The sequence below is a fragment of the Melospiza melodia genome, chromosome 8 (assembly GCF_035770615.1).
Source record: "Melospiza melodia melodia isolate bMelMel2 chromosome 8, bMelMel2.pri, whole genome shotgun sequence".
NCBI lineage: Eukaryota > Metazoa > Chordata > Aves > Passeriformes > Passerellidae > Melospiza > Melospiza melodia.
Genome location: NC_086201.1, coordinates 25,172,183 through 25,195,121, shown reverse-complemented (window position 1 = coordinate 25,195,121; position 22,939 = coordinate 25,172,183). Strand labels below are relative to the sequence as shown.

At 39.9% G+C, this 22,939-nt stretch overlaps 1 protein-coding gene across 4 annotated transcripts in view; it reads right to left on the bottom strand.

Annotated features, from left to right (window-relative positions):
* PARD3B (par-3 family cell polarity regulator beta) overlaps positions 1-22,939 on the bottom strand; it is a 391,710-nt gene that overhangs the window by 96,747 nt on the left and 272,024 nt on the right. For all 4 annotated transcript variants that reach the window (XM_063162314.1, XM_063162315.1, XM_063162316.1 and 1 more), the window contains one exon: positions 368-478. In XM_063162314.1, coding sequence (XP_063018384.1) covers positions 368-478 — 111 coding nt within the window. The remainder of the gene's footprint in view (positions 1-367; positions 479-22,939) is intronic.

The window sequence follows — 22,939 nt, the reverse complement described above, 5'->3', positions numbered from 1 at the left end:
AAACAATGGCAGAAACTGTCAGGAGAGAAGGGAGGAGGTTCTTGCTGTAGAGAAGCTAAGGAGAAAATTACTAAGTCAGCTGGCCTTGGGAATGGGCAGAGGTGAAACAGGATTTGAAGGAACTGATTTTCACCAGCTAAAGCAGAAGCTGGGATTTGAATGCAACAGTGAAGTTCACAGAAACTGCAGAACAACAAGCTCCTGTCACACAGCAGCTCTGACTCGGCCAGGAGCAGCCCAATGCTCTGGTTTGCCTGGACCTGACTGCAGTGGGCATTGTCTGGGACAGGCTGGCTGTTCCTTCAGGAAACCCCTTGCTCTGAGGTTTCTCACCTGATGAACAAAGATGCTCCTGCCATTTACTCACCTTTCACGCTCATCTTTCATTTTCTCCAGCTCCTCCTCTTTAAGCATGCCTTGCTTTGGAGTCCCCTTCTGATCTGCCTTGCCACTTTTATCTTCTTTCTTCTTTCCAAATCTGTTAAAGATATCAAAGAAGGAGTCATGAGGAAATAATTACAGAAGAAAAAACAGTACTTATCTATCATAAACCACAGAAATTTTAGGCAATCAAAACACTGAGTTTTTATCTTAGTGACTCATAAATTTCCCACATTGGAAGATATGGTATCAGTATTACCTGGGCCATATGCAAGAGGAAGGACTGGTTACAAATTGATTTGGACTCTGTACTTTTGGAAGCTATTGCTTGAAACTTAGTTGAAAAGCCCTGTCAAACCTGAAGTACAGGGCATTGCAGAGCTGAAATATTAGATGGCACATTTTAAAGTGGCTGAAGGCTCCTCTTGCCACATGACAGCTCTCTGAAAGTCATCTGCAGTGGCTGTGGTGTCAGCACCCAGACTGGGCCACCATTTTGCTCTTACCAGTAACTACTGTCTCTCATTCATGATGCCCCAATTTTAGCATTTGTTCTTTGTTTAAATAAGGATGCAATCAGAAAGAATAAAATCTTGCTTTGTTCTAAGAGTACAAATCTAGACAGTTCATAAGAGCTCTTTTTTAAACTTCTGGGGTTTTCTTTCTGCCTACTAATATATCATCATGTAATATTTATGCTGTGAAAGTCCTCCAGAGGCCCCAGTGGGTTTGGGGCTTGCACTGTTGTTTTATACACTGTACAAATATGCATAACAAGTCTGCTTTACCCAGCCTACAAAAGGTGGCTGAACTGGGGAGCTGCATTTAGTTTCTGGTGGAGTTAGACAGAATACTGGGGTCAAATATGCTCATGAATTATGGACCAAATAAAAAGTTTAAAAACCTCCCCTCCTCTGCACAGATTTAAAATTCTCAGTTTCACAAGTAAATGATCCATCTGTATCTTCCACTGTAAATTAATGTGTCCTTATATGCATGACAACAATGTAAAGAAAAGTAATTACTTCTTGATTAAATATACAATATTTATAAATATCACAAACTAATTACTCTGACTCAAAATCTCAAACTCTTCTGTGAAAGTCTGCAGCATTGCCCCCGTGATCTTTCTTATACCCTTTTTATTTTTCGTGTCAGCCCAAACTGCCTCAGGTGGAACAGCTGAACTACTGTGACTATACTTAAGCTGTAAATCATTGACTTTATGCTTCTCCACAGGCAAAAGCAGAAATTTTGCAAATAGTCAGGCTAATAAGATAATGATCCAAATTTTTTGTGAATTTAATTAATAATTCCGAGCTTGTAGTCAAATGAAGTGACTGGGAACTCTGCAGCAAGTTTTCCAGACAATAAGAACTTGGTTAGAAAGGGAATGATGGATGTGAGAGACAGACACATAGCATGTGGTACTAATCAAAAGGGCAAATACTACAGGTAGTAACATGAGATGCTTTATAGTGCCTCTGTCATGGACTGTGCTGGGGAGCAGAGAGCCTCCATGGTTTTCTCTTTTTTCCTATGAGCTGCTGTAGAGATAGATGGTGTCTTGCATTCTTTGAGGGATCCTTTGCTCAAAACACACACCTTGTCTACAAACAAGCTTCAGATCTTTTTTCATGGTCCCTACTCATTTCAGCACTTCCAGAAATACAGAATATACTTTCCACGCTTTTCCTGAGTGTAGAGCAGCAGACTGATTTCACTGCTTCTTTCTGAGTTCCAGCAGTTCCAAGAGACTGGAGTCACACACCCCATGAGAAGGTGGTGGTGGCAGTGAAGGCAACAGTCAGGAAACACAAGAGAGACAGAGGTTGTACATAGAGTGAGGGGAAACAAAGTAAGGTGGGTGCACAGGTATGAAATTACCCAGGTGAAAAAGAAAAGCCAAATGAAACTCTGCATATATTACTCTCTACAGAGATGCTGGGCAGCCAAACAAGAAATCACCTGGGTATGAGCACCAGCAGGCTGCTCCTGAAACACCCCTGCTTTCTGACACTTGCTCATGCTGGGAAGATCTCACTGCAGTTCTCTCAGGAGGCCATATTAACACTTGCATCTTGGTCATAATCCAGCTCTGGTACTTTGTTTATATTCAGGTTGCCTGTTTTTCTCTCACAGTTTCAATTACAGGTTTGTGGAGTTTCATATTCGACTGTAGCATGTATTGATTTTGAAAACATTATTCTTGGGCATTTTGTATTGCTGCAGGGAGTTGAAGTTGGATATGTTGCATACTCAAGAGAAATGTAAAAAACTCAAGTCTTTAACACACATCCCTTCAAGTCTAGATATTATTTCTTGCTTACTGGAGAAATACATTTGAAATAAAATAAAGTGACAATTTTGATTGCAAGAACTGCCAACATGACAAACCTTACAAAAACAGTGCTGTTTGCTGGTAGAATTGCTCCTGCCATAAATTTGGCAAGTTTCAGTGTAATTATAAACTGGGAATAATGAGTTGGTCTTGACGAAAACAACTTTTGTTGTTGTGCTGCATTGAAGGCAGTGTGGCCAGCAGGCTGAGGGATTTTGCCCTTACACCCCACTCTCATGGGACCCCATCCTGAGTGCTGCATCCAGCTCTGGGGGCCTCCAATATACAAAAGGATGTGGAGCTGCTGGAGTGAGTCCAGAGGAAGCAACAAAGATGGTCAGAGGGCTGAAGCACCTCTCCTATCAAGAAAGGCTGAGAAAGCTGGGGTTGTTCAGCCTGGAGAACAGAAAGTTCAGTAAGGAGAGATCTTATTGCACCTTCCAGTACCTAAAGGGGGCTACAGAAGAGATGGACAGGGACTTTTCCCAAGGACAAGGAGTGACAGGACACAGGGGAATGGCTTTAAAGTGAAAAGGGGTAGGTTTAAATTAGATATTAGGAAGAAATTGCTCACTGAGCATGGTGAGGCACTGGAACAGGTTGCCCAGGGAAACTGGAGTTGCTGGAGTTGTTCAAGGCCAGGTTGGATGGGGCTTTGAGTAACCTGGGACAGTGGAAAGTGTCCCTGCCCATGGCAAGGTGGAACTGGTGATCTTTAAGGTCACTTCCACCCAAACCATGATAGGATTCTGTGACTATTTCTTTGCAATTTTTTGCTTCAGATAGATTTGTTTGGGCTTAAAATTTTGACTTGTTACACTAAGTATGCAGCATGTAGCTTAAGGCTAGGGAAATATTCAGATGTAGCTTTTGTTTTTGGCCTGTTCTGCCCATTGCTAAACATCCATTCTCTTATTATTACTATTTTTCATTCCGTTCTCTTATTATGTTTTTCAGCTCAACAAAAATCTTCCACAAATATTAGAAAATAAATCCACCACAAAATTTAACAGCATTAAGAAAAGAAATATACACAGACAGCATTAAACCACAAAGAACCCTGTATTATCTCTGCCTGAATTTATACACCCTGTCCTAAAAGTTATGGTCTGCTCACTGAAGTGTTCTAATTGCCATAGGCTTCTGATGATAAAATTAACTTCCAGCCATTGTAATTTTGCATGGGTTTGTGAGGTTTAATAGTCTCTGCTGCTTATTGGAACAACAACAACAAAAAAAAAGAGGTAGTAAGAGTACTTGCTGCATGATCAGATTAGGTTTGATCATATTATCAGTATGAGGGCCTCCACTGACTTCAAAAAGAACAGGATAAAATCTATTGTCAAATTATACTATGGAATTAATCAAGTCCATATTAAAATTCTATAGAAACTGAATGGCTTTAGGATTTGAAAATGCCAATTCTCCAGGCAATGAATAATTGGACTGTGGTAAAATCTGCCTTCCATATTAATACTATTGTCAGCAGAACAAAAACATTACTGAAAAATTGTATGGTACACAAATTTTTAAAATGTCTGTTTTGCTATACTGTGCACAGCGAAATTTGCTTCAACTTAATATCTGATAGATTCATTACTCTGAAAAGCTTTTATAACAAATGGAGAAATATAACTAGAAGAGCTGAAAACAAATGGATCAGCTCTATTTTCTCATTCTATAGCCATCTATAATCAATTTATGTCAAATGAAGCCACTGGTCATTGCAATGACAGTAAGGAAATAAATCCATGCCTTCCCAGGTTCAGTGAATGCCCCCGTTCTTTGATTACTCACTTTAAATGCCTGGGAAGCACAGTTAAAGATGTTACAGCCCTGTTTACCTTAGTATACTTTTCAGTTGGGAAAGTTAATATTCCAACTACTCAGAGCAGAGCTCTCCTGTAAATAAAAACATAAAGGGTTTTTCTTTATGTGAACAGATATTTGAACGCTTCGTGCTTTTGGGAAAAGCCCATATGCAGCTGCTGAAAATATGCTATGCAAGAGTGAGGCATTATCCTATTTCTATTAATTTCAAAGGGTGCCCTGCAAACAACTGAAATCATTCCCCTCAGAAACATTAAGGAAATAAAGTCTCTAAATACCAAAGGTATGTTGTCTTGCAGTATTTATTGCCATTCTATTTGCTGTAGCATTAAAGCATATGTATGCTTCTTTCCAAGGATTCTAAGAGATAAAAATGAAAACAAACCCACTACAGAACCTGCTCTGTTATTACTTGGGATAAATGTCTTGCATGCAAGACCTAAAGCTGTGGTCATGGCAACACTTCGTTTCCGTGTGGAGCCAGATCTCAAATGTGTTGATATTTGCTTCAAGGATTAAAAAGCAGGCAGGTCTATAGACCCAGACTTCTAAGCAGCAGAAACATCTGGTGGGTGGAACCTTGAAAGCTGCTTGCTGACTAAATTCAGCAATTTGGATTTCTTAGCTAATGCAGTTGCCCGAGATCAGGAGGTTCCACCACAGCTAACAAGGTACATAATGGAAGTACAAACATCTGTGGGAAAATAATTCAGAAGAGCCTACGACACAGTCAAGCAAGGCACAAATCCTAACACTGTCAGAAAATCTTGACATCTCCAGAAATTATTTGTAAAAAACCAGAGTGATTTGTAAAGTACATATAACAAAAGCTCTGACTCTAAGTCATTTCACAGCAAAATGGGGAAAAATGCTGAGATTATTAAAGCAGGTCCCTTATGAAACGCTAGAAATAACTCTTAAAATTAAATTTAAATGTGAGTAAGAATGAATAAGTGAGAAAGAAAGATAAAGATACTAATAAGGTATGATTTTCAGGTCCACACAGGGACTATAAAAAGCTTATTAACTGCCACTACTGCGGTGTGTTTTAAGTTATTTTATCACTCAGCTTTTACAGTAGAAGAAATACTCTAGAAGTAGCACTGTGCTTTGATTAATTGCTTTCATACATACACTTTTACAGAGTATTAAACATTGCTGTAAAGATCCTTAGTGAATCAGACTTGATGGTGATTACAGGCCAGGCTCATTTCACATTTATGTTAATAGCAGCATTAATGAAATACATCTTTCACATTTTTAGCGGCTCTCTAAATACCTAAAAGGTTTGTTACTAAATGTTTATTTACTGGGCAGAAATGTGCCATTGAGCATTACACCATTGGGATCAGGAGCTTTGCAACAGCTAAAAAAACTACAGAAAGGAAAGAACCTGTTTTGGTAAAACATGGAAAAAGGGCAGCTGAGTGCTGGGGGGCTGTGGACAGGAGGGGTTAAGCATCTCCTTGCCTGGTCCTCTGCCAGCCCCTTGCTGCCACAGAGTGGATCCTATTCCCTCTGTGGAGGATTTAGCCCCAGCAACATGGAGATGCCCCTCCCAGTGTCCAACACACATTACAGCAGAACCTCCTCATAACAAAGCCTTGCCCAGGAACAGGTTTGGATCCAACCTCCCTGCTTTGGCAGGGTGAAAGGGAGGTGACAATAAGATGATGAACACAGGAGAGGGTTATTTCAGCCCCTGATGCTCCCTGCTCTGGGGTGGGGAGTGCCTCCAATTCTGGGACAGTGCTCCGTACAACACCAATACTGTTGGGTAAATTGGAAAGGGAATTGGAAAATAAAGAGGAAAAAAATGACTTCTAGTTTGATTTGGTGAGGCTTGCTTGCAGGAAATACTTTTGCAGCTGGGCTGCTGCCTCCCTGTTCTCCCACTACTAGGGCTCACTCCCAGGGCAGCAACAAGGGGAGGGCAGCGAAAGCAGAAGCTTTCCATGGCAAACAACAGGGCAGCTTAGGCAACCAAAACCAGCTCCCCTGCAAAGGGAAAAAAGGACCTAACCTCTGATTTATTACATCAGTGGAAGCATGGAACAAATTGTCCAGGTGTGCTATTCTACAATTATTATTTGTGTTTCACAAATGCAGCTGAACTTCCTGAATGTGAGAATCCTCATATTTAGCGATCCTCAGATTATTTTCAGAGATATCCACATTATGCTAATGCTGTGATCAGAATTATTATGATCAGCAGGAAGAGAGAAGTTATGCAGAAGTTGCAAATATAAAAAAATCCACCTTATTATGCTCCTGTACATCAAAATTAAGCAAACAAGTGCCATTTTTGTATTTTTTAATTTATTTTTTATTTACTGTATCAGACTGCTGGAGCTAGACTAAAATGACTGAACTTCCAGAGCCAGTCTAATGGGAGTAAAACTTATCTTTTAAGAACTATGATTAAACACAACCTCCCCCCACCCGTTTATTTCTTTGATGCCCAAATTAGCATCTTTTCTGCAGCATGCTGAATTAATTAGTACAGTGACAAAGAATTAGTCCAGATAAGATCAAAGCTGAAACCATATTTATCTGGAATTTGAAATTAAGAGCAGAGAGTATTAACCCTCAGCACTTCAAGGAGCTTTCCACATGGCACACTTAGTAAGACTTCTGTGAGTTCATTCAAAATAAATCAACAGTGCAATTTTTTTTCCCCACTGAAGTTTTGCTAAAAGGAAAATAAATTTGCCATAAATTCTGCTACAATGCAAAACTGCCTTTAATGCAGACCCTGTACATGCTACTCATTATGTAACTTGTAGGCATCAGTAGAACAAAGCAAACAAAGCTGAGAAAAGATACTTAATCACATTTGTATTAATGCATGGATCATCACATTGTTCACAGACTTAAGGGCTACTGAAAGAATTCCCAGCACGGAATCTGAAAAGCTGCCTGCTGTAACACCTCACAGGTAAATAATCTATAATCTTCAGTGGAGAGGGTCACACACAGAAATGAAATGTCAAACAGAAGCCCTAAATTACACACTGAAGTTTAAAGTTTACTTTTAGAGTATCAACCATGTGGACAGCAATAAAGGAAAATCTTCATTTCTGGTATCACTGCCTGAATATTATCTGTTTCAGTATCAGATAAGACTGGATGCTGTTTCCCATGTGACATGCAGGAGGCTGATTTTTTGCCTAGAAATTGCAAAATGGAGGCAATTTAAATAGCACCCCCAAAATCTTCTCACCCATCTTTCCAAAGCCTTTGAGCCCCCCATAACCTTATTTTTTAAACACAGAACTTGGTCATAAAAAGACAGAGGTGAGTTACTGTAACTCACTCTAATAATTAGGTACTAGGAAATTCTTACCAGCAGAGCACCCTTGCTCATCTGTACCATATGCAAAATCTTACTTGTGCAGTATAAAAAATGAACCAAAGACAAAACCCAAGGGAATGTGATGGCACCCTAAGACTTGGGCCACCTGAGCTCAAGTGTAAACAAAGTCCATCTACTGAACCAATGGAATAGAATAACTCTCATCAACTACTGTGTTAACCTAGACAACAGAGGGCAGCTGTGAAGAGTCATCCTTCATACTTCAAGGAGCTTATTTTTAGAAAACATGCTGAGGTAGTCTGAGTCCTGGAGGTAGCATTTATGAAAGGGGGTCACTTCTTCCATTATCTGACCAGGAAAATGGTAATGTTCAATGCTAGCTATACACCTGTTTCCATCAAATGATGTTTTAATCATCCAGTGACCACATTGCTAGTCTTTTTGGTCATGGGACCAAAAATTCAGCATCCTATGTTACATTTATCACAAAAGAAAAGTCTGCAGTAAACAAGGACAGCTGTGATTTACAGCTTGATCAGAAGGAGGAAAAAAAAATCAATTTATGGTCTGTCCAATGCAACAAGCACTGCCCATTTGTCCACCAGACTGTGGAACTACCCTATACCAAAGTAAGAAATTATTCCCATATATTCTTATTTGTCCCTGCTTGCATAGAGCAGCAGTTATTTCCCCCTTCTGGTTTCCCTTTACAAGCATGTAATTTCTTCTGAAGCAAATACTAATTCTGCTCCAAACTGTGCAGAGAACATTGCTGCACCTTCCCTGTAAGGGCTCTGTTAATGGCAACATGCCAACCCCAGGGGAACACGACAATCCCATCCATGTCTTGGGCATGGGAACTCCACATTCAAAACAAAAGGAAAAAACCAGCCCTTGATTTTGCTTTCCTAATCTCCATTTCATAGTCTCAGGAAAGGGAAAAGAAGCAGGCAGGCTTGCTATTTATTTTTCTGGATATTTGTTATCCTTTTCCATGCAGCAAAATATATATGCAGTTTCTGACTGAGCTATTCCTCTAAGGGGCAGTCATGAAGGCAAAGTAGGAGATGCAGAGTGGCTGTGCAGTCTGCTGAAGCTGCCAGCAGCCCCTCCAGAACCACTTGCTGACTTTGTGGTCTTCAAAATCCTGCAGTCAAGTGAGAGCCAGCACACCTCTGCCCCAGCAACACCTGCAGCCCTCTGCAGGTAGCTGAGAACCACCTAAAGGTGGGACAGGGAAAAGACCAATTGAAGGGAGCTAAAGGGTAGCTCTTTGGGTGCCAAACTTGACAAAAACAGGCCACTGAATTTTATCTTTTGTTCCAGGTTTTCTTCTGTGCTGGGTATCTCTTTTGCTTATTACCAGCCCATGACCCCAGACTTCACTAAAGTATCAGCTACATGTGTATGTATATGTATTATGCATGTTTTTCAGAGGAGGACTTTTCATTTTTCTCATGTCATAACTCTCACGGTATTCAGTGCTTTTCTTAGCATTTTAGCTGCTCATGCACTTCATGAGACTCTCCAATTGCACTACAAAACTTTTTGCTCAGCCCTCTTGGCTATGGAAAAACAACATAGAACTGTGACATTAACAGAACTGCAGATACAAAACTCATGAGGCAAATTAAATACACGACATTTGCAAAACGAAACTGAAAACCTGCTACATTTGCACTCAGAGCCATGATATTTTGAGGTGTCAGACTTGCTAATCATCTCACCACTGCAGGGCTCACCTTCTCACAGGCCTTCCTCCCCTTACATGTCACAGCGGGGATTTATTGGGGCTTATCTGACTTTCATGAAGCAAACCTGCACACTGCAGGTTCCAAAAAGATCTCCAAGGAAAAAATCCTTGGAAATAGCAGGGATACAGAAGACTCCCCTCCCTGTTACAATCGAGACAACATGCCAGTCTTCATGAAGGCTCCATTCTGTGGAATCTAGTGACTTTAATTAGTAGTTAATGTTGAGCATATATCATTATATCCATTCCAGTACGAAGAAATCGAGTCACAAAGGGTAAAATTATGTGCTCAGTTTAAAAGGTCCTATTCTCTTCTGATCAGCTCAGAGTTAGGATTCCATTACCACTGCATATCCACCTGCCTCACTTTCTAGCCCATTTGCTATGATGCATTTCCCCTTGACTACATCCCCATCTCCTTTAAGTTCTTTCCTCATCTGTTTCCTTCTCCCCAACACACTTGCTCTCCTCCTCTTTGCTCCACACTCCTTTCATATGCTCTACTGCTGCACTGCTACAGAAACAGCTCTTTCTGGGGATTTCTGCTGGAGACTGCCCAAAAGGAATGTCTTGGGGACCAGCACTCTTGCTTCCGAGACACTGAGCAGCAATCTGCAGTGAGGACATGCAGAGACCTCTCCAGGGGCTGAGAGATCTCTCCAGAGAGATCTCGACCACTCTTTCTCAGCAAGATGCATTAGCCTTATTTGAACTCAGGCCCAGAGTACTTGATAAACGCTGAACTAAGAGAATTCACAGTAAAGAGATGCTTTTGAAGGGAGATATAAGAGGGAGAGAATGGCTCTTGAATAGGCAAGGGAGGTTGTAAAGGCAAAAAAACCCCTACTTGTTTTTAGGTTTCGTAATGGACTCCTAAAGAAACACAAATTCCTCCTCTGTGCCTTAACTATATCTGGCATTTTTACAAAGCAGTAACATTCAAAACAATGCCAAAGTAAGAGAGGAGTTATGTATATGCTGTATTTTGAAAGATGTGTTTTGGCATAACAAATAATAGATGTTTCTGCATTTTTAAACTGTCAAAATCAGTTCTTCTGATAAATAATACCTTCCCTCCCTGGCCTTGGCTATTGTACATTACTAATTAGACATAGTAGTTTGTGGTTAATATCCTTCCCCACAGATTTATTATTAGCTTGTATATTCTTTTCAGTAGAATTGTGCTATTGGTGAGGTCTGCTGGAGGCCAACTGCTTGAAGCCACTGGGAGGAGAAATCTGTTTGCCTGTCAAAACAGTGGCTATCAATTAGAACTGTAAATGTGATTCCTTTAAGTGTCTTGGATGGTAGCAGAGACTTTCAGTGATGGATTAGGGGGCTGAATCACTTTCATATTGTACTAAAGGAAGCTTTGAAGCAAACAGATATCTGCATGAAACAAATTCACCTTTTTTTTTTTTTGAGCAAGTCTAGAAGAACCTGTCTGACCTGCCAAAATTCCCCTCTGCTATTTTCCCAGAAATTCCCAGAAACACAGCACTTAATGTGGCATACTGACAGAAGTGATACTAGATTATTCTGTGGTTTTCTTAGGAAAACTTGGCTTAGGATAGCTACAGCAATAGAAGAGAAAACCAATGAAGCTGCTGAAAGACACGATCCATAACAAAGAAGCAGTGAGACAATGCAATCCCACCGTTCAGTGATTGGGGATGCAGTCCGGGCACACGGATTGCAATTTCCCCTCTGACACAAGCACCCAGCTCTCATTAGCATCACTAAGAGTTGTGTGGACATACTGATGGGAATATGTTCCCCTGTATTTTGCAGGAAATTAACACCACTCGGGGACTGAAGGAGGCACTGAAGGAGTCACTCAGACATACCCTCTGCCAGTTAATTAAGCAAAAACCTCTGCCACAACTCTCAAGAGGAAGCTCTTCCCTATTCTCAGTACAGCAAACTTGACACAAAGCGAAACGTCAGGAGCAGGACCTAGGAAATGGGGATGTTCAGGGAAGGTGAACTTCAGCCTGCATTTGCCAAGCTCTTCTGCCACCAGGTGCTGGTGAATTTTGAAAACAGTTATTAGGAATCAAATTGATTAGTTATGGCTGAATTTAAGCTTTAAGAAAATATTTTCAGCTCTCATACATTTTGGCTTTTGGTTACTGGTTATTTTCAGCAAGAGTAATCCTACATAGCACATATAAAAACCAGGCAGCCAGACTAGCCCTCCAGGACTCCACTGCTATTTTCACGCCAAGAGAGAGTGACTAACCAACACAGGAAAAAGCAAAAGACTCAAACATACTCACAAAATGTGGCTCTAGCAGCTGAAGGACAATGGTTCAGGATGGGGAAGGTTTCATTTGGCATCATCAGGCTGATTAGCTAAACTGAACCTACTAAAATCCTTTCCTTGATACCACTTTATAAATTAAAAAAAAATAAAATAAAATCAGAACTAAGTGACTAAAAGTTTAGTCAATTCTATGAACTACACAGCTCTGTCACATCTGTTTGCAATAGTATTGGTCATGAACTGTGAGCCAGAATATTTCTTTGGAAGGTTTCAATAAAAACCTAGCACTCACTCCTGTTTCTTGACTCTTAGTAGAAGTAATTCTGGTGCAATCAGATAAAGAAGTACATTTTTCTGGACAAAGTCAGATAAAATTGCCAGAACAGTGTTTAAAACAATGAAGTACCTTTGCTGGCTACTAAAATAATGTACCTTGAAATTGCATGAACACCATCAACAGCCCAGATTCCGAAAACTTTTTCCTTCTTGCATATTTCTTGTCTTTCACATTGACTCCCAAACACAAATGTTCATAAAGTATTTTAAAAATGGTTATTTGTTATTGCTGTTTATATTGCCAGACAGGTAAATTTTGTGTGACAATGCAGAGAAAAATCTCTGCTTTCTTGTTCAGATACAGGAAGGCTTTGTTCACCTAACAAAGGCTTTGACTTCTTTTCTCACAGCTTCACAGCTCCATGTGAATAAGGTTACATTGACTCATTCAAGTATCTCCAATACCAAACCACTGGTGCTAATTCTACCAAGAGTCCAAAATGAGAACAGAGACCTTAAAAATTCTGCATGTTACCGTCTTAGCTCCAAGAAGTTACTCTAAAAAACATTTTCATTATGAGGGTGGTTAAAAAAAAGCTAAATTCAAAGCCCATAGTGGCATAGAAGGCTGAACAACACAGATGAAGTCTATCTCTCTCTTTCTCTAAAACTTCTGCCACAGGAGCTGCCAGTAGCACTGCATGAATAAAATCTCAATGGTGTTGATAAAAAACTATTCCAGGCTGTGTAGTCATTCAGTGAACCTGAGTCTCTTTTGTTTCCAAACTGTGCTTGATACACAGTTTCTCCTGAATGTATCAGACATTAGCTGTTGTCCATCAAACAATTCACAGGGAAAAATTCTGGCTTACAAGTTACCCATGAATTACTGAATACAATCAGCATTCAGTACCATGAACATTCTGCTTATTCATCATGAACTGCAACTGATCACATGCACTGTTTCTATTTCTTAACTTGATGAATCGTTGTTTAAAAACTACCTTCACAAACACAGGGGAGGAGAAGCCACTCTGCACTTCCTGAAAAACATGTTTTGGCAACAGGCCCAAAAATTTACTGCATTAAAAACCCCCACAACCATATGAACACAAATTGCACCACACGAGCGATCACAATTGATGAATTACATTTAGCTGAAAGTATTTAATCTGTAAAACAAACTAGAGACCTGACTGTCTAACAACTTAAGCATCTGCATTTCCATTTCTTTGCTGCATGCTTGGTCTCCTATGATAGGAAACAGTGAAAAGAGTGCCTAATTTATCAACTATATATACCACTCATCATTTGATCTCTCTATACCACTATTTATTTTGATTTATTAGTTACAACATTTAAAACAATTTTTTGTCATGATAATTGAGTTGTCTTTGTAGTCTTATTGTTGTGTATCTAGACAACTGCATTAAAGATGTAGAGAATTTCAGACAAAGTTGCATTATCGATTTAGAGTGCCATGATGATGTTATTTTGTTGTGTTCTTATAACTAAAAAGCCCAGTTGTCTGGCTTCAGTTTTTCTTCCCATGTGGGGAAAATGAAATCCTTTTACCCCTCTCTCCCAGCAGTCATACATCTTCCTGCCACCTCCTGTCTCACTTATACCACTGTCTTTTTTCCAGCCGCTGCTGGAAAGACAAGTATCATTACAAATACAGTCCAGTGATTCTGGGGGGGGGAAAGAAAAAAGCAACAGGATACAGGAATGCAAAGCAGAAATCATGGTCAAATTGAAGATCCTGAATTTTCAATAACTGGAAAAAAAATAGCTGTACATGTGGAAAAAAACATTCCCCTCAAGTCCACTCACAATAGTTGGAATTAACAACTAGATCTTTTGTACTGTTAGGTATACTTCCTCTAGCAATTAGATGGCATATTCTCTAAATAAGCAAAGCTGTAAAAACCAGCTAATGTCCTAGTGCTTCTATTGGAAATCTTTAACAAAAATCACTAGTATTTAACAGATTGGTTGAAAACTGGTTTCAAATAGGGTACTTTATTGTTTCACAGAGGACAGTAAGAATTTCATCTTTAGGTACCTAATGTGGCTAGTGGTGTTTGGATCAAATGAAAAAGGAAAAGTAAAGAAATGAAAGTGCCCAAAGGTTCTTATCTTGCTCAAGACATATCCAGAAGGTGAAATGGAGAGCCTAAAAAGCAAAAAGCTGTGCACTAAATATCTTCACCTGTGAGTTGATTTTATGTTTGTTACCAGCATTTTCTAAAAATATATTTAGTTGACAACACATTCCAATTTGACTTACTAGCACAAATAGTCAAAGCCAGATATGAACAGGGACATGAACAGCACCCCACCTGGGCATTCCTTCTTTTTCTAGTAGCTGCTCCCTGAATTTGAGCATGGCCTAGGAGACAAGCTCAAGACATGCTTTCCATGTCATTGTGATTCCAATCACAGCCTATCCTAAGGAATGTTCATTTTTCTGAAGCAAGGCCAAAAGAGAAAGGTCTATTTCATTCCAGTTCATCTTTTTATATCTCCCAGTAGATGCAGAGTTTACCATTTCACAGAACAGCAACACAGAACCAAACTCAAAAACTGACAGTTGAAATTTGCTTACGTGGCTGGATCCTCACACCTCTGCCTTTTCTGCTGGTTCTACCTCATCCAGAACTGGTTACCCTCATCCAGAACAAATTAAATGCAAAAACTGCATGATCTTTCCATTCTGTTAACAAACCAAAGTTTAATCCATGTAAATTAAGTTATTGTACCAATTTCCACAACTCTTTAAAGCTCACAAAAGTCTGCAAAGCTAGAAAAACTGATGTTTTCAATTGGTTTTTGCCAGTGGTGTGAAACACATCCCTTTCATCCCTTCCTAATTTTGTTTACATAGCATGATTTCCAAGGGCCCAAAGTGTGGCCTCCCCAAAGCTGCAGAACCTGTCAATTCTATCCTCATACTGTTCCACGTGTTTTTGCACCAAAGCAGGAATGATTTATTTCCCTCTGCAGTGTCTTACAAAAGTGATTAAGGACAGATGAGTGCTTCTGAACTGAAATGCATAGGATCCTATGCAAACAGATTCTTTTTGTATTTGAGAAGAAGCCTCATCAGCAAAAAGCCCAAAACTCAATGACAGATGAAACTTCTTTATCTGGCTGGATCCTCAAGGTTCTGCCTTTCCTATGGTTTCTGCCTGTTACCCTCATCTAGAACAAATTGCAAAAAAAAAAGAAAACAGTTTTGTTGTGCACAAGGTCAGTCAGCAAGTCTCCTGATCACCAGGAGAATGGGATATCCCACAGGCTTCAGACAGCGACAAAGCCTAGAACTCCAGTCAGAATGCCGCAACAAGGGCTGCCAAGGAAGCAGTAGGATGCAAAGAGTCTGTCCCATAGTTTTTCTTCTGGACAAAGGCTGGAGTCCTTGAGGTAATGCTAAGGTTGAGGTAACAACCTATATTAGCTACTCTGAGATTAACCAATTTTCAGCTCTGCTGTCTGCATTCTGATCCACCATTATCCACACCCCTCACCTCACCATTGACAGAAGTCAGTCAGTATTGGAACAAGTGAAACTGAAATCAGAATACACAGAATTGTTGTAAAATCTAATAAATCTGACATTTAACTGTAGAGCAGACCTTGTTTTGTTCAATGAGAAAATCAGGCATACCAACGTTGAAAAAAAAGTGAATATTGTAAATTTATTCAGAACATTTTTTGATCCAATCTACTTTTACTTCAAGAGCTCCTCAGAACTTCTCATCTGAACTCTTAAAAAAAAATCCCCGCTCATTCAAGACCGTATCTTGTACAACATGACACTGAAAAAAGATGTTGCAAGACTGCTATCCAATTTTCTTTTTCAACACCCTTCTTCTAGGCAGAATGTGTTCGTAGCAAAAATGTCATCTCTCCACTTATATTCAATGCCAGAAATGTACCTATACAAATCGAGAAGATCATAATGCTCTGTTTGAGAGTGCCTGTAGAGCAGGCAGACTTGATTATATTCCCTAATCCAGCCTAGCTACTATTTATTCCTGTTAGCAACTCATTGATGGTGTAGATTGCTCAAGAGCTGCAGAGAATCAGCTGCAGTGGGATAGAGGGGACATCTCTCCCAAGGCTGTCCTATGAACACATTCCTCCCAGTTACCTCCGACATCACTGTGCTCTCTCACTGCTAGAGTTGCAAAAAAACCCCATCCAAATCTTTCCCATCCCAATAGTCCCAGTATCTTCTCCTTTACACCTTGGATCTGCAACCAGTAACTGTTACAAGTTCTAATTATGATTATCCTCTTATCGAAGCTTGCATTAGTCCTTGACCTTCCCTTCAAAGAATTCAAACCACCACCTGCCCAACACATCTCAGCCATTCTGCACAGCTCCAACCATGGCCCAGCACTGCAGAAATCAGGGCTGGCACAGCAGCCCCTGCTGATGTGCAGGAGAGGAGAGGAGAGCAGGGCTGCAGCCAAGCTCACGGTGGGCTGTGGCCGCTGACCGGCACCATCGGCTCCAACCAGCAGCAGGGCACACACAGGCACCTCCCACAGCCAGCTCTGCACACACAGCCAGCTGCAAACCTTCTCATCTCCCTTCTGAATTAAAAACAAACCAACCAGCCCAAAGCAGGCTCTGGGGAGAATACATCTGGAAAGTTGTCACTCCCAAGTGTCAGAAAGAAGCAAAACATCTATTTTTCAAAACATCATTATTATCTCTTAGGTAGTCGGTCCTGCCCAGTAGACTGGGGAAGGATGGTAGACTGACTTGGAAATTTAAGGAGTCACTTCTAATTAAGAGACAATCAGTGATCACTTAAATGATGATCTCTCCTGATCCTCATGAATGCCAGGGTCAGGAGGTATGGGAAGTGAGTCATGGTGTTCCTCACGGCTGGGAGCTGCCCTCTGGCTGGAGGTGCAGCAGGAAGCATCTCCATGACCAGGGCAACAGGGTCCTTGTGTAGACATGATGTAAATGTGTGCCCAGTTAGCTATACATGTATTTAAATATGCACATAATCATATCCATATATAAACACACCACATTTTGCAGCACATACTTAATTAAATATGTACCTACTTAAAGAATAGAAATATAAGTGGGAGTCTAACTTCCTTCTTTCTCTCATCACTGTGGGCCCAGACCAATTCCTGATGAAGCAAATAAAAATTTATAAGTAGTCTTCACTGTACATTAGGCCTCAGAAGTCTTCTGTTGTTCTCTCCTGTATAAATACTATGAAAATTCTTTAACAGCTTAATATTTCCTGTGGCCACATATTACAGTGATCAGCTCAGACAAGGGAATATCAGGACACAGAGGCCTTGTGAGCAGAGAGGCCTGGGAGCTTCAGGCTAGTGAGAGAGGAGAGATTTCTGCCTGTGATCCTTTCAGCACATACTTTTTCATCAGATAAATATAAATAAGTAGTACAGCAGTTGTTCAGTGAGCAGCTTAGGGACATATTGCTCCCAGTGTCCTAATTTTCCTGACACAATTGGTAAATTTAGACATCTAATTAACAGTCTGCGCCATTTATCAGGTTACTTGTTGCTGATTTTTTTTAAGGCCATCAATTAAGCTTTCCATACCTCTGACATATTCTTCATCTCCAGACTGAGTCCTAGGCCTCTCAGAATGATTATGAATGCTTCTAACACATCCCTATTCTGTTTATGTGGGCTTTACACAGTCCCAGGGAGATGAACCAGGGTCATCTCTACAACTAGTTTCAAAGTAATACTGTGACACCTGCATGTGTGGGATGGAGCAGCCCAAGAAGGAGAAAAAAAGGAAAGAATTTACAGCTCATCTCTAAAAAGTCAGCTGGGGTACAAGTTCATTCAGTAAGAGCCATTATAAAACATCTGCATATTTGTTGACATTTTCATAATTACATTTGCAACTCTCACATTTTAGGCCTTGCTGCTCCACATTTAAAAATGCACATTTTTACCTTTGCTTATTTACCCTCTTTTGTCTCAGTAGCTCTTGCCTCTAGCACATAAGCTTTTCCACAGTGCAATATTTAATCCAAGTGGTGACATTATTGGAACGGGAGGAGAAAAGTAAGAGAATTCAAACAAAAAGGAATATCTATTACAGATTCACTGCCACACACACACACAGAAATGGCTTGGAATGCTATGACAGATACATGTTTTGTTGGCAAAGTAGAGTCTTTGACCAGATCAATGCTGCAGACCTGCCTTAACGTGAATCCTCTTTACAAGCAGTGTGGTTATTGTAATTTCTTTCCCAAAGAGTAACTAACACCCATGTAGCACATAAAGCATATCTCTCGCTCTCTCCACACAGGTAAAGTAAAATGGGTCTTTAATTTTATGCTTAGCTAAGAAAATACAGCTAAATGTGCATAGGTATCAAGCCTCTATAATGATATTCCAGTCTGAGAAAGGTAGATACAGCATGAAAACAAAAAAGGCCTGAGAGAAAATGAAGCTCTCTTCACCCCAGATATTTTGCTCCTGGACCATCCTGATAATTGTCAGAAAACCACTACCAGAAGCAGGCACAGGAAGAAAAACCTCTGCAGAAGAAGTATCTATTTGTACCTGCTCAAATGAGATGTGTTGCTTTACTCTGTCAGTAGTAACAATCAATTAAGACCTCAAGGTAAATTACCTTCTGGATCCTGTGCTGACCACATGAACCCTGTACACAGAAATACAGGACACTAGAATTCAAAAATGACTACACTGAATGTTTAGTAGGAAAAGACAGTCCATACCATTATGCAATGCCAAAGAAAGCTCTGCTGCACCTTTCTTTTTTGCACATGCATTAAATGTTCAATTTTTAGGGTGAAGTTGCTGTTTGCTCTGGCGGGTCCTATGAAGCCCCCCACAGACCCCTGCAAAACTGGAAGAAAAAAAAAAAATCTGACAAAGATTTGTAAGACATTTAACACCTTGTAATGAAAAAGCCTGTCTGACACCAATCTAACATCAAATATAAAAAGGCCTCCAACTGTGTTTCTTAGCAGATCACCTGACCTCCTGGAAGGAAGTCTGACCTTACAGCCTGCAGCTCCAGGGCAGACCAGCCCTTCTGCTCCCCGGCATCCCAGTCCCTTGGAAGGAGCCTTCCAGAGCATCCCCTGAGTAGCCTGCTGGGATGCTGCTGCCCAAGGAGACGGGAGGAAACCCAATCAGCCTCTCTCCCCCCCTCGCCTGCTAGCGGCATTGCTGCTGCCCTGTGGCAGCTGCACCCTGCCGGAAGAAGCCAGGGCTTCCAGGGGCCTTAACTCTACAACTCAGCACTTCTGAGCACTCCAGCTCTCTAGAAAACTGTAAAACTGTCTCAGTGTCAAGGCTGGGTACTCAGGGCAACCAAACTGAGCTTTCAAAATCATCACTAATGCTTTTCACTGCCTTCCTCATCCCTCCTAGAAATAACTCTGGCTGGGTTCAAATTTCTGTATCGTGCTTGGAAATTAGGACTCTTGAACACAATTCAGTAATAATAAACTGGACAGCATATGAGTTTTAAGGCTTTAAGGTCTTCAATTCTTTTGGTAGCTCCTTCATGCTTTGGACAGATTTCTACAGGAAAAACTAACCCAAGTTTGCTGGAATTGTGTCACACACATGCTGGGAATACAGTCTGGCCTGATACAAAGAAATCTGTAGTATTTCCTATCAAAATATTCACATTGGAGATCATCACAGAACTCCAGAAATTCAGGTCACAGAGAATTTATTTTTCTGAAAGGGATCAAACATTAGGACTAAAATAGAAAAAGCATCTTACAAATTTAAGCACAAGGTTGTGACCAGTGGCTAGTGAAAATCTACACAATGTCTGTGAAGAAAACAATTATTCCTGGTTGCCAAGGTGAAAGGTAGCACCTTTGATTGAAGAGTAACAACTAACCTGGGCTAGCAGAAACCTTGATTGAAACCATTCTGTTTTACTCACTCTCTGTGGTTGATCATGCCTAGGGAGACTTCCTTCATTATATAAAGCATGTAGGAGATAAATGGAACAAAAATCTCTAGGATAGTTAGGTCAGACAACATACACCACAGTGACACATTTTCCTCTATGAAGCCAGAAATTTCCAGTCCTCAGATGTGACAGATGTGTCAAGTTTACTTTTCAAGGAGAAGAAAAAGGTGCTGTTATCGTTCTGCCTAACCTTTGTAAAAACCTCTAATTCACAGAACAAGTGTGGAATCTTGTTTGGGAAAAGCTGATCTCCTGCTTCATGCCTTGAAGCTACTACATGCCTTAAGTACCCTGACAAGATTTTGAATCAGACAATAAGGATGAAACAGAGGAAGAGAGTCTGTTGGGGCATTGAGAGGGAAGGGGGGGCAGGATGACAACAGCAGATGGTAACATTTGTTACATTTCACTTTTACAGTCCAAATAATTCTAAAACCCAAAGCAACTAAAGCTGCTCCAATGTAATTAAACACTTTACTAATGTGAAAAACCTTTCTTTATGACACACATCAGAGTGCAGATGAAAGTTGCCTCTGAATGGCCACTCCAAGAAAACTCATCCTAATCAAAGCCATTTGCCAGCCTTATCAAATACAGATGCACAAAGTTAGGGGTTGGAGAACATCTCTGTTAGCAACAAAAATTGGCAGCAAGTCTTGGGTAGATTCAAGTACCTTAAAACAGAATTTAACTCTTCATCATACGGAATTCTATATAGAATTGGAGGTTCTTCAAAGTCCAAACACATAGAATAATGCTGAACACAGGTCTGTCTTCAGTGTACTTTTAACTCAAACTCAAGCATTTAATCCAGACTAGCCCTCTCTAGTACATGAGGAATGAGTATGAAGTACTGAAGTTAGTGGTGTGGAGGGGGAAATGCAAAAGCTGCAGAGGATCCAGATGTGTTCTCTCCACAAAGAAGTGCCCAGCTTCCCCAGCTGGCTGTTATGACCTCGAGAACATCAGTTGTGTAGAGTTACAAGCACATTTCAAAAACTTACATGGCACTGCACTTACCTCCACAGTAAGAGAAACTACACTTTTCTTTGGAAAAGAAAACAAACTCAATTTTCTAAAACACATTACAGGCAAGACTTCATTCTATGTTATCTGTGAAGAATTAAGTACAGATACCCAGAGCACAAAATGTAACTCAAAGTAATGAGCTCTGTGATAAATTAAGACGTTCCTTTCATAGATTATAGTGCATTCCTGTCACATTAAGGCATTTTGAGCTAAAAAGCCAACCTAGAGATTGATTGGACTATTTTTTCAATAACTGAAGGGATTATATGCCAACATTTATATTCCAAACAGTTCCCTTAAACCTCATTGAGGATATTTTTCTGAATGTTAAAATGAAATAAAATAGATTTATGATTAAGTACTGCATTACAAAGTTAAACTTTGGAGTAATGCTACAAAGCATGAGGAACAGTGTGTGTAACTGACTCATACATTTGAAAAATAGTAAAAGTCCCACCACCATAAATGGTAATATTCAAACATTACCAAATATTCTCTGAATCCCTCTACCTCCCAGCAGTGTTTATTAATCTACAATCCATTTTACGTACCTATGCAGAAATTGAAATAAATAACCGGTATTTATAAATTGACATATAGATATTTTTCACTAAAATTATTACAACACTCCATCCAGAGTAGACTAGCTAAATCTTAGATTGACTGCAACTGAAAAAACCCACAACAAAAAACTTACTACATATTTGTTCTGCTCCTCAGCCCAGTTCCTAATATTCACTAGGAAATTCAGCTGCCTGACCTCTGCTGCCCAAGTTCCCCGGACAAAAACTTGGAGAGGCAAATAAACAACATAAAACAGTAAAGCTAAAGAGATTACCAATTTCTCTCTTATTTCCTGCTGATCATTGCCAGACTATGTTTCTGTCCCAAAGTGCAGGCTTCATTATTAAAGATGGACAGAATACAAGCATATTCAGTGGAGGCCGGCTGTTCAGGAAATAGCTATAATTTGGTAAATAGCATAATAAACACTTGAGCATCCTTGATGCAATGGGTAATGAGCCAGTGCAGTCCTAAGTATGTACATAACAATGTTAAGATTATACTGCATTTCACATTATATATCTACATGCATATGTGTAGATGTCCATATAATATTTCAACTAATATATTTGTTTCCCTTCTCACATACATTTATTACTTTTTCCTCTGAACTCAACCAGTCATTTGTAAAAGAAAGCAACATTTTACTTGCATTTTTGCTTTTTCTCTTTCATTTCACTCCTAGTATACCTACATAAACCATCAGAAGCTTTTGTTCATCATAGCAAGTGAATGCATTACACTCTGAAGCACCAGAGATCCTGGAACTAAATGTAATCTCACAGCAAGTCATCAGCATGTCTATAGCCCATGCAGAGGAAGGCGATTTAAATCCCCAGTCTGTTCTCCTTGCCACCATGGAGAATAATGACAAACCATAACATATCCCATTCATCTAACAGCTGAAAGGGTAATGAATTACAGAGATAGTTCAGCCACTCATTATTAAAAGATTACAACATTAAAAATGAAGTGTTTTTTTTTTAAAGGCAAATGATCATGTTTTCATATAATGCAAGTGAAACTATACAGTATTATGGATTCCCAGCTATATTGTAAAAGGCAGCTTGTAACAAAGGCTTCAAATTGAATTAGACTTAAAGTTAGAATTTCTCTAGCCTGAAACTCAATTCCAGTTCATACTGTTTTACTCTGAATACTGAAAACATCAATATTTTTTAATTGTAGTCTCTATAATTT